The 26086-nt window shown below is 41.3% G+C and overlaps 1 protein-coding gene across 2 annotated transcripts in view; it reads left to right on the forward strand.

Annotated features, from left to right (window-relative positions):
- The window catches only part of ARFGEF3 (ARFGEF family member 3), a 182374-nt gene that overhangs the window by 5239 nt on the left and 151049 nt on the right, over window positions 1–26086 (forward strand). For both annotated transcript variants that reach the window (XM_001095348.5, XM_077999463.1), the window contains exon 2: window positions 3079–3130. In XM_001095348.5, the coding sequence (XP_001095348.3) occupies window positions 3079–3130 (52 nt within the window). The remainder of the gene's footprint in view (window positions 1–3078; window positions 3131–26086) is intronic.

Raw genomic sequence — 26086 nt, forward strand, 5'->3', positions numbered from 1 at the left:
TCTACCTCTGTTGCCAGCTCTCCAGAATAAGCTGCCTTCTCTTTTGATCTGGACTTCTGCAACAGCCTCCTCACTGCTCCTTCCTTGTCTGCTCAAGTTCTTTTTCCCAATTAGTGTCACCTTGGAAAACCCCAGTCTTTTCATGACATGCCATGTTAAAACACTGAATAGCATCCCATTAGGATAAAAACGAAAGTCCCTAGTGTGTTCTGTCCAGCCCTACATGGCCTGGCTCCTACCTGCCCCACAGCCTTGTCCTATACCACCCTCATGAAAGAGAGGAGCATCCCACACGGAGACCCTCATGAGAGAGAGGGGTCATCCCCCTCTGAGACCCTTATGGGAGAGAAGGGTCATTCCCCACTGAAACCCTCATGACAGAGAGGGGTCCTTGCTCTCTGAATTTCAGCCACACTGATCTTTCAGTTACTCAGCTACACTGTGCTCCCTCTTACTTCATTAATTCAGCAAATATTTAGTGAGTACCTACTGCATGCCTGGTACTGTTCCAAGTATTAGGGATAACATGGTGAGCAAAACAGGCAAAAAGATCCAAGAGTTTACAGACTCTTGGAGAGATGACAGCCAATAATCAAGATAAGTAAATAAAATACACATGACAGCAAAGAGAGTGATAAGAGCTAAGAAAGGGAAAATATAAAATGGTGAAGAAGATAGGAGGTGCTTGGAGTAAAGGGGGAATTGCCATTTAAATAGGGTATTCATGGAAAACTTTACTAAAAGGGAGGCTCCTAGTTGGGAAAACGTCTATCTGATGGCTTCAGGAAAGAGCAAGGAGTCAGGGGGCTGGAGCAAGGGGAGAGAAGTAGGAAGTGAGGACCGGATCATGAAAGTCCTTTTTGGGCTCTCTAAGGATGAGATGGGGAGTCATTTGGGGTGGAGGAAATGCTCTCATTTGGGTCCTGACAGGGTCTCTCAGGCTACTGTGTTAAGCAGAGACTGCAGCTTCAGGGGCATGCCCAAAAGCTGAAAGCTCAGGACAGAGGCTGGTACCGTCATCCAGGTGATAGAAGGTGGCAGCTTGGACTGAAGTGGCAGGACAGAGTCAGGGAAGATGTTGGGATTCTCCATGCATTTCAAACTTATTATTCACTCCACTTGGAGTGACCCCTCCTTATCTACTTTAAGTAAATCATTTGTGGTCTCATTACCCCCAGCAGGAAGCCCTGACGTCGCAGTCCAAAGTAGGACCTCCTTTTCTACTTTTGCCTGATTCCCTGTCTTTTCCTTCCTGGCATTTATCATGCTTTGAAATAAGAACGTGCACTCCATGAATTCACGTATCATGTCTGTTCTCACCACTGGGTCCCTAGCCCAGGACCTGGTCCAGTATTTAGGGAGAGAATCAAAGAAGGGAGACAGGAATTGGCACTGGCAACTAAGAACTGTGTCAGGCCCTTTATGATCATGATCCTATCAGTTCCTCACAAGCATCCAGAAGGAAGGTGTCATTGTCTTCTTTCTAAAGATGAGGGAACTAAAACTTACAGAGGATAAGTGACCTGTCCCGATCCCACAGCGTCACAAGCTGGAGCGGAGCTGGACTGGAACCTGGTTAACTTTGCTTTCATTCTTGATGCTTCCATGGTGCCCTCTCCCCAGCTACCATTCTGTCATGGGTGCTTACTGCAAAGCTGCAGGCCATTTTCTCCTTGACCTTGACCTTGGATGCTCTTTGCCTTGGGTTCCACACTTATCCCATGTGCCTGGGAGTCTCACTGCTCTTAGAGGTGTAGTTTCACAGTGGCTGCTGCGTGACTGCCTTTTCTCTTTTCCTTTTCTTCTAGCTTGCTCTTAGCCTTATAGAGCTGGGCACTGTTACCCAGCCTTAGTTGACTATATATCCCTCTGTCCTGTGGGAAAACCATGCAGATCTGGTTGTTCACTGTCACTGCCTCTCCTTGGGCAGCAGCATCGGCTTGTCCTGAGTGCCAGTCCCTGCTGTGCTAAGTGGTAGGGTGCGCTGGCCTGTGTGGCCTTTGAGCTGCTTCCTGTACCTGCATCTCAGGGCTTCCCTTTCTTGTCATCCTGTCTTATCTTAGGCATTGACTTCAGTCCTTCATTTTCCTCCATTGGCCTTGTCTTCACGATACCAAGAACCCTGCTGAACTCATCTTTCTGTTCTGCTGATTAATTGTCTTTCTGAAATCCACTCTTTTGCTCCACTGGCCACATCAAGCCCAGATCCTATCAGGCCTGTTCTTAGCCTTGAGTCTCTGATATATATATTTCATGTTTGTTATTCTCTCTGATCTCTGAGCAAGGTGGGAAGAGACGTTTCTCCTTCTCCAGTGAAAATAATTCAGATAGACAGGGCTTGCTGACTCTAAGGAGTGAAGAAAGGGGTTAACACAATTTGAGCTACAAGACTGGAGACAAGTTGGAAGGATTGAAATAGTACAGTTTTTTGGGGAAGAGACTGGTGAGCTTTTCATTATCTCTAAAATTGGAGGCAGCAATAGTGTGAAAAATCCACAAACAGTGGTAAAGTATTGAACATCCAGGTTGGATTAACGAGATTTGGATGTGAGCCTTCCAATTGATATCCTAACTATACTGTAATTTAAAAAAAAATTTTAATATAACATGTCACAAATGTGTGTGAGAATAATGAGATGTTGTGTAAGTGCTTTGTGAATTTGAAAGTCTTTCACAAGTATGAATTATTGTGTAAGGATATTGAAACAGTATTTTCAAGGACACAGCTTTTCTTTCTCTATTTTTATTGCAAGAATATAGTATCTTAGTCAGTTGTAACTAGATTCAGTGGTTCAGATTAGGAATTTAACTATTTGTTCTTTATCTGTATGGGGAAATGTGCCCTAATTTTTAACTTTCCCCTCCCCAGTAGTTTGCAAGGTCCAGGGAAATCTCTGGGGCTCTCAAGGGAAAAGGATTTTAAAATATGAAAGACTTGCATGCAGATAATTGAGAATTGACTAGTTTATAATTAGAGGAATTCCTGGGGAAAAGAGAAACTAACAGAGAAATTCATGTACAGTGTATATTCTCAGTATTTAAATATTTATTTTTAACTTTGTAATTTTTCTTTTGCAGAAACTCTGGGTGGTTTGGATACTATTGTCAAGATCCCTCCACATGTACTGAGGTAGGAGATGGACATTGTATAATATCACAGAAGTCAATATTGCCCATTGAAGGCCCAGATAACCACATTGATTTACAGTGTGTCTTAGTTTGTTTTGTGCTGCTATAATGGAATACTACAGACTGGGTGATTTATAATGAACAGAAATTTATTGGTTCATGGTTCTGGAGGCTGAGAAGTCCAAGATCAAGGGGCCACATCTAGCGGGGGCCTTCTTGCTGCATCATCCCAAAGGTAGAAGGACAAAAAGAGGGTGGAACAGAGAAGAAAGAAGGGGACTGAATGCACCCTTTTCTAACAAAGCCCCACTCCTGTCATAACCGCATTCATCCATTCATGGGGCAGAGCCCTCATGGCCAGATTACCTCTCATTAAGCCTGATGTCCCAATACTGTTGCATTGGGGATTACGTTTCCAACACTTACTTTTGGTGGGGACACATTCAAACCATAGCATAGCATTTTACTTGCTGACTAAAGGCTTTCTTGCACCCATGAGCTGGGATATTTCATGAGGTTAGCATGATGTGAACCTAATTGCATTCACGCCACCTGTCTGTGGAGGGAATGAAATCAGTGACCTAAAGGAACCAGCCATGGAAGTCCATGGTAAAAGGATCAAATTGGTCAAGGAGAGACATGATCAAAACTTATGTGAAGGAGTAGAAAGAAAATTGCACTCCCTCTGATGGGGATGCACCCCTACACCAGGTAGTGTGGATTTAAGCTCTGATTGGCAACCCTGGATGGACATCATCTTACTGGTTGTGAAGTCCACAGCCAGATGCAGCAGCCCAGAGATAGGGAGCCTATTTCCCCACCTTCTTCACCTTCCCCTATACCTTCCCCCAACCCTCACTGGAAGAGAAATGCCTGCCCTCTGTAGAAAAATTGGAAAGAACAATAGAATAAAAAAGAAAATTGTTCATAACTTTATCACCTAAGGATGATCACTGAAAACAGTTTAATAGATTTTCTTAAATGTCTTTTTCTATACACATATATTTTTATAAATTAATATAAAATTTTATTCACGACTTTGTTGCCTGCTTGGTTTTTTTTACTCAATACCATATAGAATGTTTTCTAATGCCAGTATATGTTCTTCAAATTAAAATGTTACATATACTTCCATTATATGGCTGTAGCATAATTCATTTAGCAGTTTTCCTGTTGTTTAATAACATTTGGGCTGTTTCCAGGGTTTTCTTTGGGATTATAAAATATATTGGACTATAACCCTTTGCTGAGTATGGTTTCTGTGTTCTCAGGATACTGTGATTAGATATTTTCTCTCTTTTTAAGTAGATTGAACAAAATTTATATTTCTATCTTTTTAAAAAATTCATTACTTTTCCTGTAGTAGCTGCATAAACCTGTAGGTTTACATATTGTAAGGGAATCCGTGTGTTAAACTAAGTATATTTTTGTGTGTACAAAGCTTATACATGAACAGAATGTTTGGCAACAACATGTTTGTCTAGTTGAGAGGTGGTACAGCTGGAGTGTCCAGCGCATAGGAGGATGCGAGGACTTTCTATGAGCTGTGAAGGCATGGATAGTTTAAAGAAGGCAATTTCCTGGCTCCCAACTTCTATAAGTTCCCTTTCTTAAAACTGATTTGCTTCAAAACTGACGTTGCCACGTCTCCTTTTCCACCTCACCTTTTACGGTCACTCTGCTCTTGCTTGACAGAGAAAACCACACCTGTTACCCACCTGTGTCTTACAGTAGTGTGTCGCCCTGGGGTACAGAGATCTTGTCCCACCCACAAAGAACTATGAACATACTAGTGTCCATACAGGTAAAGGAAGTGATTATAAGGACCAGGAAACACATCATTTTTCAAGTTAGGTAGTTTTAACTTCTTGGCTTTCAGCAATGTTGAAGGAACTATAAGATGAAAGACGAAAAGATTTTTTTTGATGATGTCTCCTTCATTCCCTTATTATTTCTGTAAACAAGGTTTCTTACTGCTTACAACTATAAAGGTAAAGAATTGATATGTAATTTGTGCTAAATTCTACCTTATTGTATAGCAATAGAAAATACTTCTCCATAGGCATATGAACTAGCTGGGGGAGATATAAACAAACTCCATTTCTTTAGCAATGTATTTTTAATAAAAGTATATTTTCTATGCTAACCATATTGACATTTGATAAATAATTATTAATGTTCTTTGGACCAATTTCGTGCATTAGTAATGATTACTTATAATTGAACATTTTAAAGCCTTATGGTTACAGGAAATATTTAAAAAATTACTTTATACATGCTTTTTCTTAAGAGAGAAGCACAGTATGGAGAGTAATAAAAGGCTTTCTAGCATTAAAATATATTGGAGAAAATTATTTGGGGAAAATGGAATGGAAATATAATAAGTTCAAGGAGAAAAATAACAATACAGCATTTTTTACTGTTAAAGAAGAGTTTGTTCACCTTTTTTGATGGATGAAGGTGTTTTTCAAATTGCTGTCATATTCATGAGATAAATTTCAAGAGTGATATGTTTTAATTAAAATTTTTAATAATTCCAGTATTCCAGAATTACAGCCTTCACAATTAAAATTGTGATGAAAAAATTTGAATGCTAACTTAAAACACGTGAAAAACAGAATCTTAACCTTTTCTTAGTGACTGTTTGTAAAAGAGTTTGATAAACTCTGCTCTAAAGGTTGTTTCCTTTAGAAACAACGTTTTCTTTTAAACGATCCAAAGTGGTGTTTAACCCAGCGGTGAGGTTTTCTGTGGTTCCGGGTTTGTGATAAAAGGTCGGTCTTCAGTGTGAGGAGCAACAGAAGAGGCTTCTGCTCCACTGGCTGGGAATGTTTAATTGTTGGGCACATACATATATTTAGAATTGTTATAGTCTCTTGCTTAACTGATCCCTTTATCATTATATAATGACCTTCTTTGTCTAGTGTTCATGTGTATGTGTGTGGCCAGAAGAGTTGGAGAGAATATGGTTTCAGTGTCTCCAAGGACATATTTTTGGTTCTCCTTTTACTTATTTGGCTTTATTTTATTCAGTGATCTTTTGCTTTACCCCAGAGCCAGCTACCTATCTTGTGCACCTACAGGAGCTGTTGACAAAATTGGTGGGAGGGGTGCCAGATGAGAGACTATGGATGAATATATGCATATGTACATTTCTTTACATATTTTTACCATTATTAGAAATTCAACTCAGAGTATTTCCCCTAATGATGAAGATTATCCTAATGTACAAAGATATATCATCTTACTATTCAAAAGAATGGACATTATTATGTTTAGATGCACAATGAGATCATCAAGCATTCTTGTACAGAGAATTGAACGATATGAATGAGACACAGCAGATATGAGCCTTGCAAAGTTTTTTTGTTTGTTTGTTTGTTTGTTTGTTTTTGAGATGGAGTCTCGCTCTGTCTCCCAGGCTGGAGTGCAATGGCATGATCTTGGCTCACTGCAAGCTCCGCCTCCCAGGTTCACGCCATTCCCCTGCCTCAGCCTCCTGAGAAGCTGGGACTACAGGTGCCCGCCACCAGGCCCGGCTAATTTTTTGTATTTTTAGTGGAGACGGGGTTTCGCTGTGTAAGCCAGGATGGTCTCGATCTCCTGACATCGTGATCCGCCCGCCTCGGCCTCCCAAAGTGCTGGGATTACAGGCGTGAGCCACTGTGCCCGGCCTCAAAGCTGTTTTTTTAAAAACAAATTTGAAGGAGGAGAATGAAGATACACAAAATGGAAAACATTGTGATGTGGTAGCAAATGTAAATGTATTAGAGACTTTTATACATATAAGGAGGTTTCAGTTTGTGATTCACAATAGTGGGGAACCTCTCAAAGCCTCTTCTAAGATACAAGAAGAAGCCATAATTAGAGCAGAAAAGAGACTGAATCAATACTAGTCTGATTTACTATTCCAGGTTATCATTAGGGAAATGATATAAAGAGGAGACATATAGTAATGGGCTTTTCTGCCTGTGTTGTAAATCAGTCCTTCTTTAATCCTTTGATTCCTCTTAGAGACACTTTAAACCAAGAGAGCATTTACTCTGTTAAATCATTATGTGTAACATGGCATCCTTCTATTTGAGCATCTGCTAAAAAAAAAAAAAAAATCCAGGCACTGTAAATATTTGCTCATTGAGGAGAATTTGGATATGTTATTTTTTCTTCCATTATGCTTACATCTAATATATGGGAAAGAAGCCAAGTTTATAAAGTATGTCTTGCATTTTTCTGATTTTAAATTCAGATTTAGTTTTCATTTCTGTTACATAATCACCTGGAGGTGATTATTTGCAGATTTTAAAAATTGTTTGTTTTGGAAAGGGCTAAGGGATCATTCATAATCTTGAATACCTTTGCTATGCTTTTTCCTATTTTTTTCCTTTTGATTTGTTTATTTCATGTTCAGTGTAGTCCCATTCTCATAATTACTAATATTGTTTTTGGTCAGTTGTGTGTGTTAGTAGTGGTAGCTTAAATCAGAAGAACCCTTGAAGAGCCTGTGTTGAAACTGAATCCTTGAGAGACCTATGTTGTGTTATCTTTCCTTTTGCCATTGATTGCTCTAATGACTTTTGAATGATTTAAGTGACTGGTGACTGGATTCAGTTATGCATAGAGCATTCTAAGGGAGATATTGATGATAAAACATTTTAGATGTAATTAAGGAGGTCAAGAGACACTGCTTATTTATGCCCAAGGCTCTGTCACTGATCAAATGCTCACTCTCATTGTTGATGTGGTGAGCAACAAGGGTAGGAATTAATGCAGAGCCCATTGATATTCAGTGTCATGGAGGGAGGAAGGTCCAGGGAATATGTGTTATGGAATATTTCCTGACTTTATTAGTGGCTAGTCATGTGAAAATCTTTCCACCTTGCTACCCTTAGTCTTGCTTTTGATTTGGGGGTGGGTTTTAAGGGTCCTTATCTTTCTCCATGAGGAGACTGCACCCTTGCTATCTTTGCTTCTCTTTTCCCTTTTCTTAAACTTCAAGGTCTTCTTACATGCATCTATGCAGGGTTGAATAAATCTATGAATTAGTGGGCTACTGTGGTATCCCTACACTGAAGAAGCCATCGATAGCTCAGGCTACGTCTTAGATTAGAATCATCCTCCCCATGTCCTTTTTGTTTCATAAGCAAAAGCCAACTCAGGATGTTCCCTAATAGTGATGGATTTGGTGAAAAATATGACCAAGTACAGTTGCCACTGGTAGTCACTGATTCCATCATGACTATCCACTGATTTTTCAACCAAGTAATAACATAAGACTTGGAGGCTACCGATCAAGAACAATTAGAATATTCTGCAGTTGTTGAGTAGAATATTCTGTACATGTCTGTTAGGTCCATTTGGCTTAAAGTCCAACTTAAGTCCAATGTGTCTTTGTTGATTTTCTGTCCCGACAACCTCTCTAATGCTGTGAGTGGGATGTTGAAGTCCCCTACTATTATTGTATTGGTGTTTAGCTCTTTCTTTAGGTCTTGTAATATTTGTTTTATGAATCTAGGTTCTCCAGTGTTGGGTACATATATATTAAAATTGTTATAGTCTCTTGTTGAGTTGATCCCTTTATCATTATATAATGACTTTGTCTTTACTGTTTTTGATTTAAAGTCTGTTTTATCTGATATAAGTATAGTGATTCCTGCTCACTTTTGATTTCCATTTGTCTGGAATATCTTTTCCAACCTCTGTACTTTCAGTCTACACATGTCTCTACAAGTAAACTGAGTTTCTTATAAGCAGTGTATAGTTGGATCTCTTTTTTTTTTTTTTTTTTTTGAGATGGAGTCTCACTGTGTCACCCAGGCTGGAATACAGTGGTACAATCTCAACTCCTGCAACCTCCACCTCCAGGGTTCAAGTGATTCTCCTGCCTCAGCCTCCCAAGTAGCTGAGACTACAGGCACGTGCCACCATGGCTGGCCAATTTTTGTATTTTTAGTAGAGATGGAGTTTCACCATATTGGCCAGGCTGGTCTCAAACTCCTGACCTTGTGATCCACCCACCTCAGCCTCCCAAAGTGCTGGGATTACAGGTGTGAGCCTCTGCACCCGGCCTAGTTGGATCCTTTTTAAATCCTTTATGACAATAGATATATTTTAAGTGGAGCATTTAATGCATTTACATTCAAGATTAATATTGGTATGTGAGGTTTTGTTCCTGTCATGTTGTCATTTTCTAGATTCTTTGTTTTTTCTTTTTCTCTGTCTTTGTGGTTTGATGGAATTCTCTCTTGTTGCCATTCATTCCTTTCTCTTCTCTTAATCCTTTGTTTGATTGCTTTATAAGACCTGTGAGTTTTATACTTTTGTGTTTTCATAATGGTGAATATCAGCCTTTTATTTCCATGTTTAAGACTCCTTTGAGCATTGCTAGTAGGGCCAGACTAGGGATGATAAATTCTCTCAGCATTTGCTTGTCTGGGAAAAATTTATTTCTCATTCATTTATGAAGCTTATTCTTGCTGGATATAAAAATCTTCGTCAACATTTTCTTTTCTTTGTGATTCAGCACTTTGAAAATGTCATTCAATTCTCTTCTGTCTAAGAGCTTTCTGCTGAGAAATCCACTGTTAGTCTGATGGGGTTTTCTTTATAGGTGACTAGATGCTTTTCTCTTGCTGATTTTAAAATTCTTTCTCTTTTATTTTATTTATTTATTTATTTTTATTTTTTTGAGACAGGGTCATGCTCTGTCACCCAGCCTGGAGTGCAGTGGAGCGATCTCAGCTCACTGCAACCTCTGCCTCCCAGATTCAAGCAATCCTCTCACCTCAGCCTCCCTGTAGCTAGGACTACAGGCATGTGTCACCACACTCAGCTAATTTTCTGTATTGTTTGTTTGTTTGTTTTGGTAGAGATTGGGTTTCATCATGTTGCCCAGGCTGGTCTCAAACTCCTTGACTCAAGTGATTCCCCTGCCTCAGCTTCCCAAAGTGCTGGGATTACAGGCATGAGCTACCGCACCTGGCTCACTTTTACTTTAGACAGTCTAATTATAATATGCTGCAGTGAAGTCCTCTTTGCAATGTATTTTTCTGGAAATTGTTGAGCCTCCTGTATCTGGAGGATCTGTCCCAATTTCTTGCCAGACTTGGGAAATTTTCATCAATTATTTCCTTAAAGAGATCTTGGGTCTTTCTTTTCCCTCAGGAATACTGATAATTTGTAAGTTTGATTGCTTTATATAGTCCCAAATATCTCAAAGGCTTCGTTCATTCTTTTTTCCATATATTTTGCCTGACTGTATTGTTTCAAAAGACCTGCCTTCAAGTTCTGAGATTCCTTCTTCTGCTTAGTCTAGTCTATTACTGAAGCTTTTGAATATATTTTGTAATTCCTTCAATGAATTTTTCAGTTCCAGAATTTTTTAAAGATGTCTACCTCCTTGGTAAATTTTTCATTCATATCATGAATTGATTTTCTGATTTCCTTATATTCATTTTCAGATTTGTCTTGCATCTCATTGATTATCTTTAAAATCAATATTTTGAATTTTTATCTGACATTTCAAGGATTTCTTTTTGGTTAGAATTTATTGGTGAAGAATTATTGTGTTCTTTTGAGGGTGTCACATTACCTTACTTTTTTATGCTTCCTGTATCTTTGTGTTGATTTAAATGCATTTGGAACAAGGGTAGCTTCCTATTTTTGAATTTGTTTTTGTTGGACAGGGGGACTTTTTCTATAGAAGATGTGACTATGATGTTGGTTGGCTAGGGTTTTACTGAAGGTATTCCCTAATCCTCACCATTCTTATGTCTTAGGCCATCTCGTAAGATGAAATATAGCATACTTGTCATGGCTTCTCTTCCTTCCACATGCCAAAGCCAAGATCAAAACCACAGGTCTGGAGATGTTTGAATAAGTAGCCCAATAGCTCCCCTGCATATTAAGCACTAAAATGTTAGGGGGACATGTTCTAAGCTGCTGTCTTCATCAAAATTGCCCAGTGTGTGTCTTATAACATGCAGCCTTTCTCAATTCCTTATCCTACTTATCCTTGAAGACTGTGCTGAGGTGTCCTGAAGTCCTTCCTCTATTTCCTAGGTAAAAATAATATTCCTGTCCTTTGTGCCCTCACCATTCTCCTTACATAATCCTGTTGTGAAGCTCATAAACCACGTTGGCAGTTGTTTGCAGGTTCTGTTATCAGACCCTAGCCTCAAGGAGCTCATCTAGATAAATTACTCATCTTTGTATCTCTTAGCTCAGTGCCTTGTAAATGTTTGTGGGATGAAACTGCCTCTCCAGCTTTATATCACACGTCCCAGAAAGCCACTGCCTTCATCTCCTAGATTCTTAGAAAATGCAGTATTCGAAAGAATCTGTGCCAAAATGGAATCTCAGCTTTGGCAGTAGGACTTCTAATATCTTACTCACCGAGAGGGTTGGTCTTAAAGAGTATACTCAGAAACCCAACGATTATTGACCTCAGTTAGTATAGACTTAAATCCTGTGCCCTCTACTCGACTAAAACCCTGCACCCCCTAATGTGTATTAGATAAGGGGTGGAGGATGGTGGTGGTCAGGACTCTGACCAATATTCTATGCCGAAGGATGCTAAAGATACAGAGGTTTCAGTTCTCAGTAGATTTCCATGAAAAGTCCTTGGCCACCCTGGAAGAGGCATGCTGCCTGTCCTACCCCCACTTCCAACATGAATTTGACTTGGAGTATTTCTGTTCTAAAGGACTAAAGAACCTCCACTCCCATCCTGCCCCAATCCAGGATTGTCTCTTTCTTCCTTCCAGGTCACTTGCAACAGTACTTGTCCAGATGAGATAAAACTGTCAAGGGAATCCTGGAGCTATTTTGTCAAAAGGCAGCCATTGGCAGCAAACCTCTTATTGGCATTACTCAGTGCCCCTTTGGGAACAATCCCAGTGATTACCCTAGCCATAACCCAGCCATTTTGCTTACCTGCTTCATGATTTTTCAGAGCCAACCTCAGCCTAATTGCTTTCTCTTGCCAGGTGTACTTTCCAGAAAGAGTCTAACAGATTTTTTTTCCCATTTGTCTGTGTATGTGTCCCACCACCTCTCCTCCCTGGCTGACCCTCTGCCTGGCCCTTTGCTTCATTTTGCCTGCCTGGTCCAGACACTTCATTCAGTCCAGATAATGACATATTCCTCCTCGTCTTGATGTGGGGACCTACTGATTTTTCATGCAGGGTGTGAGCACATTCATCAGTGTTTATACTTGGAGAGAACCATCCATAACAGCTTCCCATTCCTCATGTGGTTTTATTTTAATTGCCTTTATGCCGCATTGATCTATTTTAGTGCTTTAGTTCTGTGTTATGAACCCTGGAGCGACTTCTGCAAGATATGCAAGTTTTTTTTTGTTATTTTGTTTTCTTTTTAGAGACAGAGTCTCACTCTGTTGCTCAGGCTGGAGTGCAGGGGCACAATCATAGCTCACTGCAAACTCGAACTCCTGAATTCAAGCAACCCTCCTGCCTCAACCTCCCAAGTCGCTAGGACTACAGATGTATGGCACCAGGCCCAGTTAATTTTTTAAAAAAAATTTTGTAAAGATGGAGTTTTGCTACGTTGCCCATGCTGATCTCAAATTCCTGGCTTCAAGCAATCCTCCCACCTTAGCCTCCCAAAGTGCTGGAGTTACAAGTGTGAACCACCATGCCTATCAGTTTTTTGGTTTTAATTTGAAGAAAGAAACATATCTGCATCAACTAGGAAGAACTTTGTATGATTTAAAATGATGAGGACAGCAAATACCCTAATAGCTGTTTTTGGCACACAGTTTGATTCTCATCAGTATTGTACCTGCCTTTCTTATGTCATGGAGAAGTGTTGGACTCACCTTGCTACCTCCCACTGTCATGGAGGAAGCAAAGGATGCTGGTATAGAATTTGTAATTCATGTTTTCAGCTTGTGCTAATGAATGGAGGGTCTGAGCATACATGCTGGACAGGTGCTTCACATTATTCTAGATGGATTATAAACATGTGTGCTTCTCTTGGATGTAAACTCATCTTAAGTACCCTTTTCTTGCCTTCTTCCTTTTCTCCCTACTATAGCTGACTTCTTTTTGCAGAGTCACACAAATGTAAATGAGTCTTGGCTCTGTTGAGTCAAACTCTGTTGAGTTTTGCTGGTTCTGAACCATAGAAAAAGGGGTAGCGGAGCTTTAAGACACTTTGGTTAGTCCATGCCTGGCTCATTTTCAGATTTAGCGAATTCTTTATCTCAGCAAGTTGTGAAAGGCAATGTGAGGACATTGTCAGCCTTTCTGGGCTCAGTGGGAACCTTGTAAGTGAGCAAGGGCTCGTTCTAGAGGAGACCTGAACTTTTCTAGCTTCCCAAGATCAGGCTTGCCATAAACAGGTGACCAGAAAAATGTATTTGCAAGGAGAAAGTGGCACATGGACTAGCATTTAGCAGTGGAGGTTGCTGAAATCCGTGTTAGAAATCAAGGTGCTCTGAAGATCTAGTTTCTCTTTTTCCTTTCCCTGCTGCTGTGGAGAACAAAGAATATTCTTTTCTCCTTTTAACATAGTATAAGTGATAATACCATTCTATTTCCTAGCTTACAGACAGCTGTTTCTGTGGGGCTGTCTGCCCGTTGTAAGCCAGTCCTAATGGTTTCCACATTCTACTCACGTTGATAAGGAAGACCGACAATTAGCTCTCCATTACAAAGCCTCTCCTTGTTAATAGCTCTGACCTAAAAGCACTTTTTAAGTGATGCAGTCATCACTTAAAGAAGTCACCACTTAAAAAATGAGTGCATAAGTCACCCAAGTTAGTATGTAGGGGATATTGGCTTGAGTAGTATTTCAGGATGTGCACAAATTATTGATGTTCAGAAACAAGCTGTGACCACTCATCCTTTCTTTATGACCAATAGTTGATGACTTTATAACACTTGACTTTAAACATAAAATAAATCCACTGAAAAAAATATAACAATCCAATCATGAATTTTTGTTTTTTAGGCCTCTTCATTCCTTTTTTTTGGTTTTGTTTTGTTTTGTTTTGTTTTTGTGATGGAGTCTCACTTACTCCGTCGCCAAGTTTGGAGTACAGTGGTGTGATTTGGGCTCACTGCAACCTCTGTCTCCTGGGTTCAAGCAATTCTCCTGCCTCAGCCTCCAGAGTAACTGGAATTACAGGCCTCTACTGCCATGCCCAGCTAATTTTTTTGTGTTTTTAATAGAGACAGAGTTTTGCCATGTTGGCCAGGCTGGTTTCGAACTCCCGTCTCGGCCTCCCAAAGTGCTGGGATTATAGGTGTGAGCCACTGCATCCAGCCTCTTCATCCCTTTTGACTAGAATGAAGGCAGGATTTTTGCAGTGTGCATTAGTCTATGAATTGTTTTCACCATTAAACTGTGCCTTTAAGGCAATTTAGTCCCAAATTTTCTGCTTTCATTTCAAACTGTGCCTCTGAGAAATTGTTTATATTGATGGATTATAAAAATGGATCTCAAGAGATGGATAGGGACCTGAGCCCATCAATTTAGTGATGTCAGTAGCTCCGCAGAGGTATTTACATCTTTCTTTTTCACCCTCTAGGACTTTTCTTCTGAGAGAAGGGTGGGTGCAGACTAGAATCATATTTTGTTTTCTTGGAAACCTTTATTATTAAGTATTTTATATTTTTGTATATTTTTAATTTTATTGTGTATTTATGTATAGTTGAATTGTATATAAATCAATAGGATTATGTAATTACATAATTCCCTGATGTATCTTTTTCAACTTAAGTCTGATACATTTGATACAGGAGATCTCGCTTTACCTATTTTATAGTCCACTACTCTGTTAATACAATGCTTCTTAATATGTTTAATAGCCTTATAATTCACATTTCCCATCTAAATTTGGGACACATGAGAATACAAGTTAACATTTTCAAACCTTTACCAAGTGCCAGAGACTTTCCTGGGTACTATATGTATGCTGTTCCCATTTAATCTTGGCAGCACTCCTGTGTGAGACAGTGGACACACTCTGATTGGAGGGGCTATGTAGCTGGCTGAGCTCCTTGAGCCAGTCCAGAGCAGAACCAGGGCTGCTGGACTCCAAAAATCACCTTCCTAACTCACTATGGGGTATTAGCTCTCCAATTATTTGACTTAATACAGAAGGTTTTTTTTTTCTTTTTTTTTTTTTTTTGCAATTTATGGGAAGAGCTGAGATATATACAATTACATTTCACGCAGTAAATCACTTGATGAAGCACCATTGTTGAAAAAACCTCCTAGAAAACCTGCTATATTGCCCACTCACAAGTGCAACTTACCAATAAAGGATTATGGATTAGACCACCTTGTATTGAAACAGCTTCAAATGCAATTTCCAAGGAGCCAGTGCTTTTATAAGAGGGTTGTCCTATATTCAGACTGAGGGGAGTGTCACGAATTATTAGAGCTATTAAGATTAGTGTGTATACCCAGCTTTGCCAGGAAATGACTTAAATTCACTTTACCTCTCTGTAAGGAAGAAGGAAACTTTAAGACAAAAGAGACTGTAGTCTGAACTGATGTGAATACCCACTGGGGAAACCTGAGTAATTATGCAATTAAATAACTAACTCTTACCTCTCCACCTTCTGCTAACTTGACCAAAGGAAGAGGCCAGGTAACAATTAATATGGTTTTTTTAATGAGGGTTAAGGTGAGCAAAACTGAAGAATTACTGAGAGAAGATTTAGGATAGGGCTCATTTTTAGGCCTAAAGGAATCCTTCTAGAATATTTTAAGTGAGAGCAGACCTACACTAATTTTCAATTTAATGAAGTCCAGAGAGAATTGTTCTATGTAAAATAATGGTTTTTATTTTCCTGAAACTATAACTGCCTATGGTGTGCTTTATTTTACAAATCCTATTTTGTTTTTCTGTATTTACCAGCTGGGAGAAAAACCTTCAAAAACAAAAGGGGTTTTGTGTGCTTATTTCAGAGGCTGTTGGTAGGACAGAAGCCAGTAAACTGGGCCCAGCCGTGCTTGGGGGTTGGGAGAAGGAGGGATCCCATGACTGGGAAGGGCAGAGGGAGAGGGCTGAACACAGAGGACACCCAGGACTGAGCAGGTGGGAGGGCTGCTGGGTTTACCCCTAACTCTGAAATAAAGCTGAGTGTGGAAGACAAGGTCAGCAACACGACCTTTGCTGAAAATGGGGAGGGTAGCATTCATGCATTTCAGAGGTAGTAAAAATAAAGATGTAATTTAAAGTCAACAGGAGGGTTTGATTAAGAAAGAAAACAATTGTTAAAGGTGTGCATGCCCAGGCATTCAGTACAGAGGATGTTTTTACGAATGTTTGCTCTAGATGATTGCCTCACTGAGCTCAGTTCTGCATGTTGGCGTCTCTATCGGAGGGGTCTGGAGAGAGTGATGCAGAGTGGGAAGACAGGGTGGGGACTGGGCTCATGTGGATCAGGCAGTTGGCAAGGGGGAGCAGGTGGCCTGGGTTTGGAGTCAGCCAAACACACAGCATGGTTTATGCCAGAAATGCAGTGAGGAACAGGAGGTATGCTCTCTTCTCTCAAAGAGCTCGTCATTTGCTGAAGGGAAAGCAAATAGGTCATCATAATGCACGTGCAAGTCCTAGTTCAACATATGACTGTTGGGACCTCGAGCTGATCATTTTGCCCGTCAGTTTCCATAAATGGAGATGGAAATGGGAAGGTGGGGAGGTGCCTCTGTTTCCCCAGTGTGACAGGTCTGAAGAGATCCCATTGCAGGCCACAGAGGTGGCCTCACCCTCCCCTGTGAGTGCTCAGCATGTGTCCATGCTGGGTCTGTCCAAAGGAGGGCCTTGCCCCTTTGTATCTCCCCTGTGTCGGGGCAGGAGGGCAGCTTCCACCCACAGGGCTCTCTCTCAGAACCCTCTGTGTGTTACTGATGTGGACTGAGGCAGCACTTCTCAAACTCTTTGGTGTCAAGACCTTGTACGTTTTTAAAAATTATTTATCCCACATAGCTTCTATTTAAAATTTGGATTATATCTATTTACCATATTGGAAACTAAAACAAAAATTTTAAAATCATTAAAAATAATAGCAAACCCATTCCATGTTAATATAAATGACATACTTTTAATGAAAAATAACTACTTTTATCATACTTCTACCATCCTCATAGCTATGGAATTAATATCCCCCCAAACAATGTAGTCCTTACTGGGTTCTTATGAAGATTACATAAGATATAAAGGAAGACGGCAGTTTGCAGAATGTACAAAAAATCGTGAATGAAATATCACTCTAGTAAACAGGCTTGCAGTTTTCTGGAAGTTTGCGGTGTGATTAAGGTTTCCCCCCTCCTGTGCTGGGTTTCAAAGTGTGATTTTAGATAGGAAAACAAGGGTACCAGGAAGAAAGGGCAGATTAGACTATGGATTTAAGAAGCATTATTTCCTCATCCTGTGAATATAAAGGGGCCCAACTGGTCCTTGGGAATTATAAACAAATCTGCCTGAACAGGCAAGACTTGGAAAACTTGACTATGGCAGTCTTAAGTGTTCTTTAAAATAAATTCTGGTGTCTGAAATAAAAGAATTGGAATCTCATGTTGCTTTATCATTGTGTTCTCTTTCCATTTTTACTTGTAGACTCAAAGACATTTCTTTGAGCTGGCCTCTCTCATGGCAGTCCATGGATGAGGGTGGCTGTTGATGGAGCTATGGGTAGGACGGAGGACATCAGATTTCCAGTAGGAACACATACCTACCTGAAGATGATGCTTTGGTTTTGTTTTTAGCCAGAAAATACACAGGGGCGTTCTTAGTTTAGGGAGTAATTATTTGCATTTGTAAATTCTCTAGGCCTTCCGTTATTTTCCAATGGAGAAACCATTGTTTGCCCACCCACCATCCAACTGCTCCCTACCCCCAATGAACCTGACTAGGTATAGGATCTGTCCTCTTTATCAGCCCTGTGCTTCCAAGGAGGCTGGCCACAGGCTTGCCCTGCATCAGAATATGAGAGGGGTACCCTCTCAGTCTTGTGAAAGTGAAGTTCTTTCTTCCTCCGAAACGTTTCACATTCAAATGATGCTTGGAGCAGCTATCACTGTTTGCAGCTGTGAGAGGAGCAAGCCAGGGAATGAAGCTGACATATGGTGGATCCGAAGAAAGATAGAAAGGGCCTCCTAGCTGTGTTAAGGGGCCACTGAATCACCTGAACCTGGAATTAATCTGCCTCCTTGTTTAGGCCACCGAGGGAATTGGACTTTCTGTTACTTGCAGCTGAACACACCCTAACTGATCACCCTCCCTAAAGGAATGATCGTGACCCGTAGGGATCCAGAGAAGGGAAGATAGGCCAGGCATGTGCAGCTGCCATAACCAGTCTGAAGATCTGCTGGTAGGATTCTTTTCTTCATGTCTGGCTGTCTTTTGACCATTTTGTTGTCCTGTTGTTTGGTGTATGAGATAAAGAGTTGAAGTTTTAAATTAAATGGTTGGTAACTTTGATAAAATACGGAGGAGAGCCGAGATATCTGTGGTGTTTACAAGATATGGGACCTTAGAGGTGGGGCTTTGGGTTTCTTTCCACCCCTTGAGCATGCAGATGCATATTAGAGCCTCGATCTTTCTCCATAAATTACTGATTTACTTGTAGGATCTCCCGTCCAGATCTTGAATTCCATCATCCTTATACCCACGGCCTCTGGTGCAACATGAGTGACCCCCCAGTAATGAGAGTTACCAAGGAGTATTGATCTATGCCAGGAATTATACCAATGGCTTGGCATGCATTGTCTTATTGTTTACAACAAGTACAATAGGTAGTAACATAATCTGCATTTTCATGATAAGGGCATTGAGGCTTGAGTGATAAAATCACTTGCTTGGGGTCCCACAGCTAACAGATGATAGAGGTTCAAATATAGATGTGACCTGAAAATTGTTCTTTTAACTATTCTGTTTCTTCAGTGTATATTGGTTGAATATCTGTCATTTAGATGTGTTAGAATAGGAATTGTCATTCCTATTGATTTCACCTTTCACCCTTCGGAAATGTACTGGGACAGAAGACACATATGCCACTACCTGAATATTGGCTCTTCTCTGGAAACAGGCCTTAGTGAAGTTATGTGACTTACAAATACATTCAGTGGTAAGGGAAAGCCTAACTAGCAGTGGTTTAAATGAGATGGGGCTATTTTCCTCACGTAACAGGCTGTCTGGAGGTCGGCTTTCAGCACTGATATCTCCAGGATTCTCTTGGCCTTCCATTCTATCTGACTCTTCATGCACAAAATGGCTGTTGCAGCTTCAGATATCACATCCCCATCTAGAAAGAAGTCAAAAAGACAAAAGGCAGAAGGGCAGAGCCGACTAAGCAGGTCTGGTCCTTTTTGTTGGTAAAGCAAAAGTTTTTCAGGGTTACAAGGGAGGCAGGAAAAGTGGAAAACAGGATTTTTGGGAAAGGCTCACACCAATACTGATCTACCACTTGGAGCTGACCATGCTGTTGGGCAAAATAAAGTTGGACTCTTGTCACTGAGGAGAAGGCTGCTAACACTGTCAGCCGCACTTCTGAAAGTGGAGGCTGTTAGAATTTGAAGAGGCAGTGGAGATATCCCCATCCTGCAAGCAAAACAACTGAGACTTGTAGGGAACACAAGTGTCTGAGCCAGGATAAAAGAAAAGGGCCTGTTTCCTTAGACTCTGCTGCTCTTCTCACTGCAGTGTCCCTTTCAAAGCTTTTACATATCTCCTCCGCGAGTTATTCCTCTCATCCCTTTTATTTATTTGTTTGTTTATTTATTTATTTGAGACAGACTTTCACTCTTGTTGCCCAGGCTGGAGTGCAATGGCGCAACGTCAGCTCACTGCAACCTCCACCTCCTGAGTTCAAGAGATTCTCCTGCCTCAGCCTCCCGAGTAGCTGGGATTACAGGCGTGCACCACCACACCTGGCTAATTTTGTATTTTTCATAGAGATAGGGTTTCTCCATGTTGATCAGGCTGGTCTCGAATTCCTGACCTCAGGTGATCTGCTCGCCTCGGCCTCCCAAAGTGCTGGGATTACAGGCATGACCCACAGCAGCTGGCCCTCTCATCCTTTTGAAGGAGGCCGGGAAAGTCAGAAACTTCCTAGAGCATTTTGGGTAGAAACAAAGCTTTGGAGAGAGCCAAGTAGCATGCCCAGGATTATCCCCTCTGTTCAGAGCTAAATAATGGGAGGGAGTTGGACCAGAGTCCTTTTCACAGACCCCGTTGTCCTTCATGATACTGTGACCTCCATTTATGGTCTTTCTCCTTAGCCTGGAGTAGTGAGGCTCCTTGCTCAGACACCTGGGCTTTCAGGTGGGTAGTCACAGCTGCCTTGACACCCCAGCAAGGAAGGCTCTGGCTCTCAGGGGACGATTGGGTGTCGCTCAGCCTGCGTAAGAATATTGGGCCCCTGTGTGTGCCTGGGGAGGGGAGAATGCCACCTGGTATGGCCATGAAGAGTGGTGATGCCCCATAAACTTGAGTCCGAATGTTTCTCTCCCAGGTTGGTCTGACCCTGTCTTTCAGTGCAGTTCCTGGATCAGTCCTCTGTGGCGTGTTTCCGCCACCTCAGGCTGGGACAGAGAGTGTCTTGGTGCTTTCCGACATATTGGGAGAAACACTGTAGCCCACCTCAGCATCCACCTGATGTGAACAGTGTGTCAAGTCACGCTACCAAAAAGGCATCGAGTGGAGCCAGCAGTATGTGTAGGTGGGGGAGTCAGGTACTCCTAGTTTTCCTCAACTTAGGAACCTCTCCCAGTTCTACTAGGATGGGAAATGAGTGTGTGTGGGGATTTAATCTAGGGAAAGGAAAAACACCTGAGCTAAAGGCAACTACATAATAGGATTTTGCTATAAAATAATAGAGTAGAACAATTATAGTGCTCGTAATACTTGAGTATTTGTTTATTGACAAATTCCTTTTTCCTCCATGTGAACATCTTTATCAGCCTCCAGGATCTTAGCTGGCTTTTGCTGATTTTTGTGGGCACCCATATGTGTACTTTCGCAAGCTTACTAAGTCTCTGTTTGGATGCAGGACATTTACGACCACTCCTGCTGCAAATGATGGTGCTGCATTTGCTGTTTGTGGTCTCTGATAGATATGAATGGCGAGAATAATAATGTCAGGCAGACTTAGGATTCCCCCTCCCACCGCCCGGTAAGGAGGATCTGTCCTGTCCTCCAGAGTCACTTTGTCATGCCCTCAGCTGGGATAGTTCTGAGGCGGCTTTTACTGTCTTGGTTTGACTGTCTTTTGCTCTTGAATCATTGCACTAAGAGAACAATCTGCTACTGTTTTCTGTCTTCTGTGCGTTAAAAAAAAAAAAAAAAGATACTGGGCATATTTGTTTTTCTTCCAGCACATGTCTCGTTTGGAAAGGTCATGCATTTATATAGTAGACTTGCTATTACCCTGAGTGCAGTAAAGCAGCCCATTGCCAACGTATTGCTATACATACAGCTGCCTTCAGGGTGACTAGGCTATAAGGCAGTTACAGACAGGCTGAAGGGCACCTGTTGTGCCCACACAGAAACCCAACCTTTAACACGACATTTATCCTGAGAAACAGTCTTGTCCTCACATCACATAGTGCCAGACCTGAGGCTACTTGTTGGACAGGTTAATGTAGATCTTAGTCAGCTGACCTGCAGGCTGGTAGAGGGAGGTATAGGGTCTGTGATATGTTTAAAGCAGGCAGCTAGTAAGTAACCCACCCAACCTTTTTGGCTTCTGCCCAAGGCCTATTTTTAAAGAGTGCTTGCAGTACAGGATCGATGGGGATGTTCAGTAGTTGAAATACCACAAACGTATTACTGCTGGGAGAAGTTGCTGTTTATGGGAAAATAAAATTTTACCTCATTGTTCTCTGCCTGATGCTTGCTGCCAAAATGAATTACTTAAGGGGAGTTATCTCATACATGGATGCATGAAAGTGATGTTCGATGCCTATGGAGAGGGTACTGCAAAGCTTTTAGCAGAGGACAGGAGCTATAACTTCAGCAGGTAAAAAGGTTTCAGGCTGACCTATGGAAACACCTGTTTTAAATGATTTAGAAAGTAAGAGAATACACAGTTGACACACTTGTAAAAAAAGGTAATGTCAGGGTGTGAACTGAGTAGGTTCTCAATGTAGAAAATTCAAAAGCCTAGGAAACATAAGTATTGACACATCATGTCACTGGAACCATGCAGAAGGTTTTATGACATCCCTACTTTATAGAGAGGAGATTCAGGCTTTGTGAGGATAACTTGCCCAGGATTACCCAGTAACAACTGTTAAAATCTAAACTCTAACTTGTGACTGCTGGGTGCAAAAGTCATATGACCTAAAGATGAATCTTAATATTTGTTTTATTTTCTTCTGAGAGTATACAATGAAATTAGGATATATGGTATGTAATATTTTGAAGCTTGCTATTTTCACTTAATATATCAAACACGTTTTTCCAATGTCATTAAGTGTTCTTTAAAAACATTTTAAGGCCATTAAAATTCCATCAAATTGATGTGCCATGGCAGGAAGGAAGGTCATTTTACTGTCTCCTTTATTATAGGAATGATTTTAACAATTGGTTGAAAATTAACATGAAATACTAGAAATCTTCTTTTTGAAGCTATGGTCTCAGTTTTTAAAATGTATGTGGCCGGGAATGGTGACTCATGCCTGTAATCTCAGCACTTCAGGAGGCCAAGGAGGGAAGATCACTTGAGCCCAGGGGTTCGAGACCAGCCGGGCAACATGGCAAAAATCTCGTCTCTACAAACAACTTTTTAAAAAATTAGCCAGCCATGGTGGCACATCCCTCTAGTCTCAGGTACCTGGGAGACTGAGGTGGGAGGATCACTTGAGCCTGGGAGGTTGAAGCTGCAGTGAACCATGTTTGAGTCACTGCACTCTAGCCTGGGCAACAGGGCAATCCTGTCTCAAAACAAAACAAACAAACAAAAATAGTAAACAGTGTAGTATGCCATCATGATACTAGAAAGGCAGTTTGCTTGCTTGGTAGAGGATTTCGCAAGGATGTTCGTTGCTGGTTGATTGTGACCAAGCAGGATAAACGTGTTCCCCCACAGTTATTTAATGATATTAATAAAACCACCTATATGTAACCAGCTACCATATCCTGTGTCATGGGGGTGGAGGAAGCACTAACCTTGCCAGGAGGGGCTCTGGGAATGCTCACAAGGCAAGCGGAAGTGTGGAGCAGGGTGGCATTTGGAAGGATGGATAGATGTGTCAAGTGGACATGAGGCTTAACAGTGCCAAGCGTGTGTTTGACGAGCGTGTGATTCTGAGCCTTCAATGGTACGGTTGATCTCGGCACCAGAGATGAAGCTTTGAGGTAATGTCCTTGGCCTTTCCATGTATTTAAACTAGTCTGATGCTTAGCTTTTACTATATCTGAGGCTAAATTTAATGGTGTAATGCTGAAAGTTTTATCACTGTAGATAAAATGTCAATAAAAGAGTGAAGGGTACAGATTTTTCTATCTTCTGGAGCCCACGTGCCTGCCCATTTTATAGCTGAGTATGCGATTTGAACAGAAACAGTTCTCAGTGCTGTGTTTCCTGGGAGAAGTGGGGATTATTGCGTTGGTGTCATGTGCTGGGTGGTTTGTGGGAAGAACATAGGAAAACTGGAAGATTAAACCTTTTCAATACTTTGGTTAATCTGCAGGGATGCTGGTGCTTGTTTCCATGTTGTGGGGTCCTTTCTTTTTCCCCTTTAGCCTTTGCTCCCTGTGGTGGAGAGAGAACACATTGCTGTGGAAATGGTGTGGGCTTTTGTGTCCTATAATCCTTATATTTGAGTCTGGACTCATCCACTTACCAACTCTGTCCATGGATCCATGACTCCAGGAGCTTCGTGTCTTGGACTGTGAAATGGACAGGTTAATGGCCACTGCCCCAATTCCTGTGAGGATTAAATGAGCTAAGTCACTGAGAAAGTTCCCAGCTCACATCACTTCTCATCCTTTCCATGCCACCTCCTCTTGAGCCGTGACCAAAGTGTGGCTAGTTTTTTCTAACTTTCACAGTAGAGTTAGGTTTCTAGTGGGAACTGATAATTCATAGTAGTTAGGTGACATGGGACAAGTTACTTACCATCTCTGAGCCTATCTGCTCATTGATAACATGGAAATAAGTATATATCACATAGTGTGTTAATGATCAGATTAAATGAGATAATGTACACCAAGTCAGGATGCCTGGCACAGAGTGGGCAGTCAATGACTAGAGGGTACTGGTACTAAATGGGCATATCTTAGAAGGACAACCTTCCTTCTGGCATCTTCCTGAGCATCACAGCCTCTTCTGACTACTACTTCTTTGCCAGCATCATTAATTCTCTCTACTCACTGGCTGGGGGGATTTCTCAGAGCTCTATCCTTCTGTTCTGCACCTTGTACATTTCCTTGGAAGTTTCATCCACTTCCAAGTTTTCAGCTACTACTTATAGATCGATAACTTCTAAATTTTTCTTTAGCTCCAGGCTAGTACATCCAATTTGCTATGTATTGGCATTTAGATGCCCAAAGGCACTTTGAACTCTAAATATACAAAAATATAGCTGCTATCTTTCCCACTTATTTCCTCAAAACTGTTCTTTCAGGCAGGCTTCTCTACTTCATTTGCATGCTGTCTGTAGGTTCTTTTTCCTTTTTTCCGTTCCTGAGGGCAGACACCTAAATGCACTTTCAGCGCGAGTCCTTCTATTAGAGTGGAGCCCTTCCTCCAGGCTCTCCTGCCTCTGGTTAATAATAATGACAACAATGAAGTTATCATAAGGCAACTGTGATAATCAGAAAGAGCACCATAATCACAAGCATGTGTTGAGCGTGTACAATGTGCTAGATACTGTCAGTGCTACCCTGAGACCTAGGTGAGGCGGGACCCTGCCTTGGACCTATGTTGTACAGGCTTTATTTTCAGTCTCCTCAGGACAATGGAATTGTTCCCACCCAAAGCCTGCCCTTTCCTCTCTGTTACTGAAGACTTCAGAATTTCCCTGCTCCGTCTGTGTTGAGCTTCCTTACAGAAATCAGCTGTCGGGGCCAGGCAAGGTGGTTCACGTCTGTAATTCTAGCACTTTGGGAGGCCAAGGCAGGTGGATCACCTGAAGTCAGGAGTTCAAGACCAGCCTGGCTAACATGACAAAACCTCGTCTCTACTAAAAATACAAAAATTTGCCAAGTGTGGTGGCAGGCACCTGTAATCCCAGCTACTTGGGAGGCTGAGGCAGGAGAATAGCTTGAACCCGGGAGGTGGAGGTTGCAGTGAGCCCAGATCACACCATTGCACTCCAGCCTTGGCAACAAAGCAAAAACTCTGTCTCAAAAAAAAAAAACAACAAAAAACCAAACAAACAAAAACTCAGCTATGAGGTCTCTTCCCTGGCTGTATCTTTCAGGAGGCAAACGGTGCCATAAGTGTGTGCATCCCTAGGCCTAAAGGCTGGCCATGAAGCAGTTACCTGCAGTGATTGTGGGTTGGGATTGGTCTGCAGGTTGAGGTGTCCATGTTGCTGTCTGAGACCGCTTGCGGGACAAGACAGAGCTGGGGCCCTCCAGAGCACTATAAATGTTAGGCTAGCCCTGGGCAGTCAGAACTTTGACTAACATAGCTTCTTATCAGATCATTCTAACACTGCTTGAGGTAGGTAATATTAGTTCCATGTTTTTAGATTAAGAAAGTAAGGGTTGAAGAGGTGAAATGCTTAGCACACAGGTTGCCATTGTCAGGGCCTGAATTTGACCAAGAGTACTTTGACTCCAAAGCTTTTTTTTTTTTTAATGATAGTCTGTTTTCTATTCATTTTCTACATTGTAACCAGAGTTCCATTTGGTAGAAAATGTCTAAGATTACATTATTCCTTTGATTAAAAATCTTTCATTAGCTCCTCATTTTCAACTGGCTGAAGGTCAGTTTCTCCGAATGGTATTCAAGACCCTCCAAAGCTGACT

Source organism: Macaca mulatta, chromosome 4 (genome assembly GCF_049350105.2).
Source record: "Macaca mulatta isolate MMU2019108-1 chromosome 4, T2T-MMU8v2.0, whole genome shotgun sequence".
NCBI lineage: Eukaryota > Metazoa > Chordata > Mammalia > Primates > Cercopithecidae > Macaca > Macaca mulatta.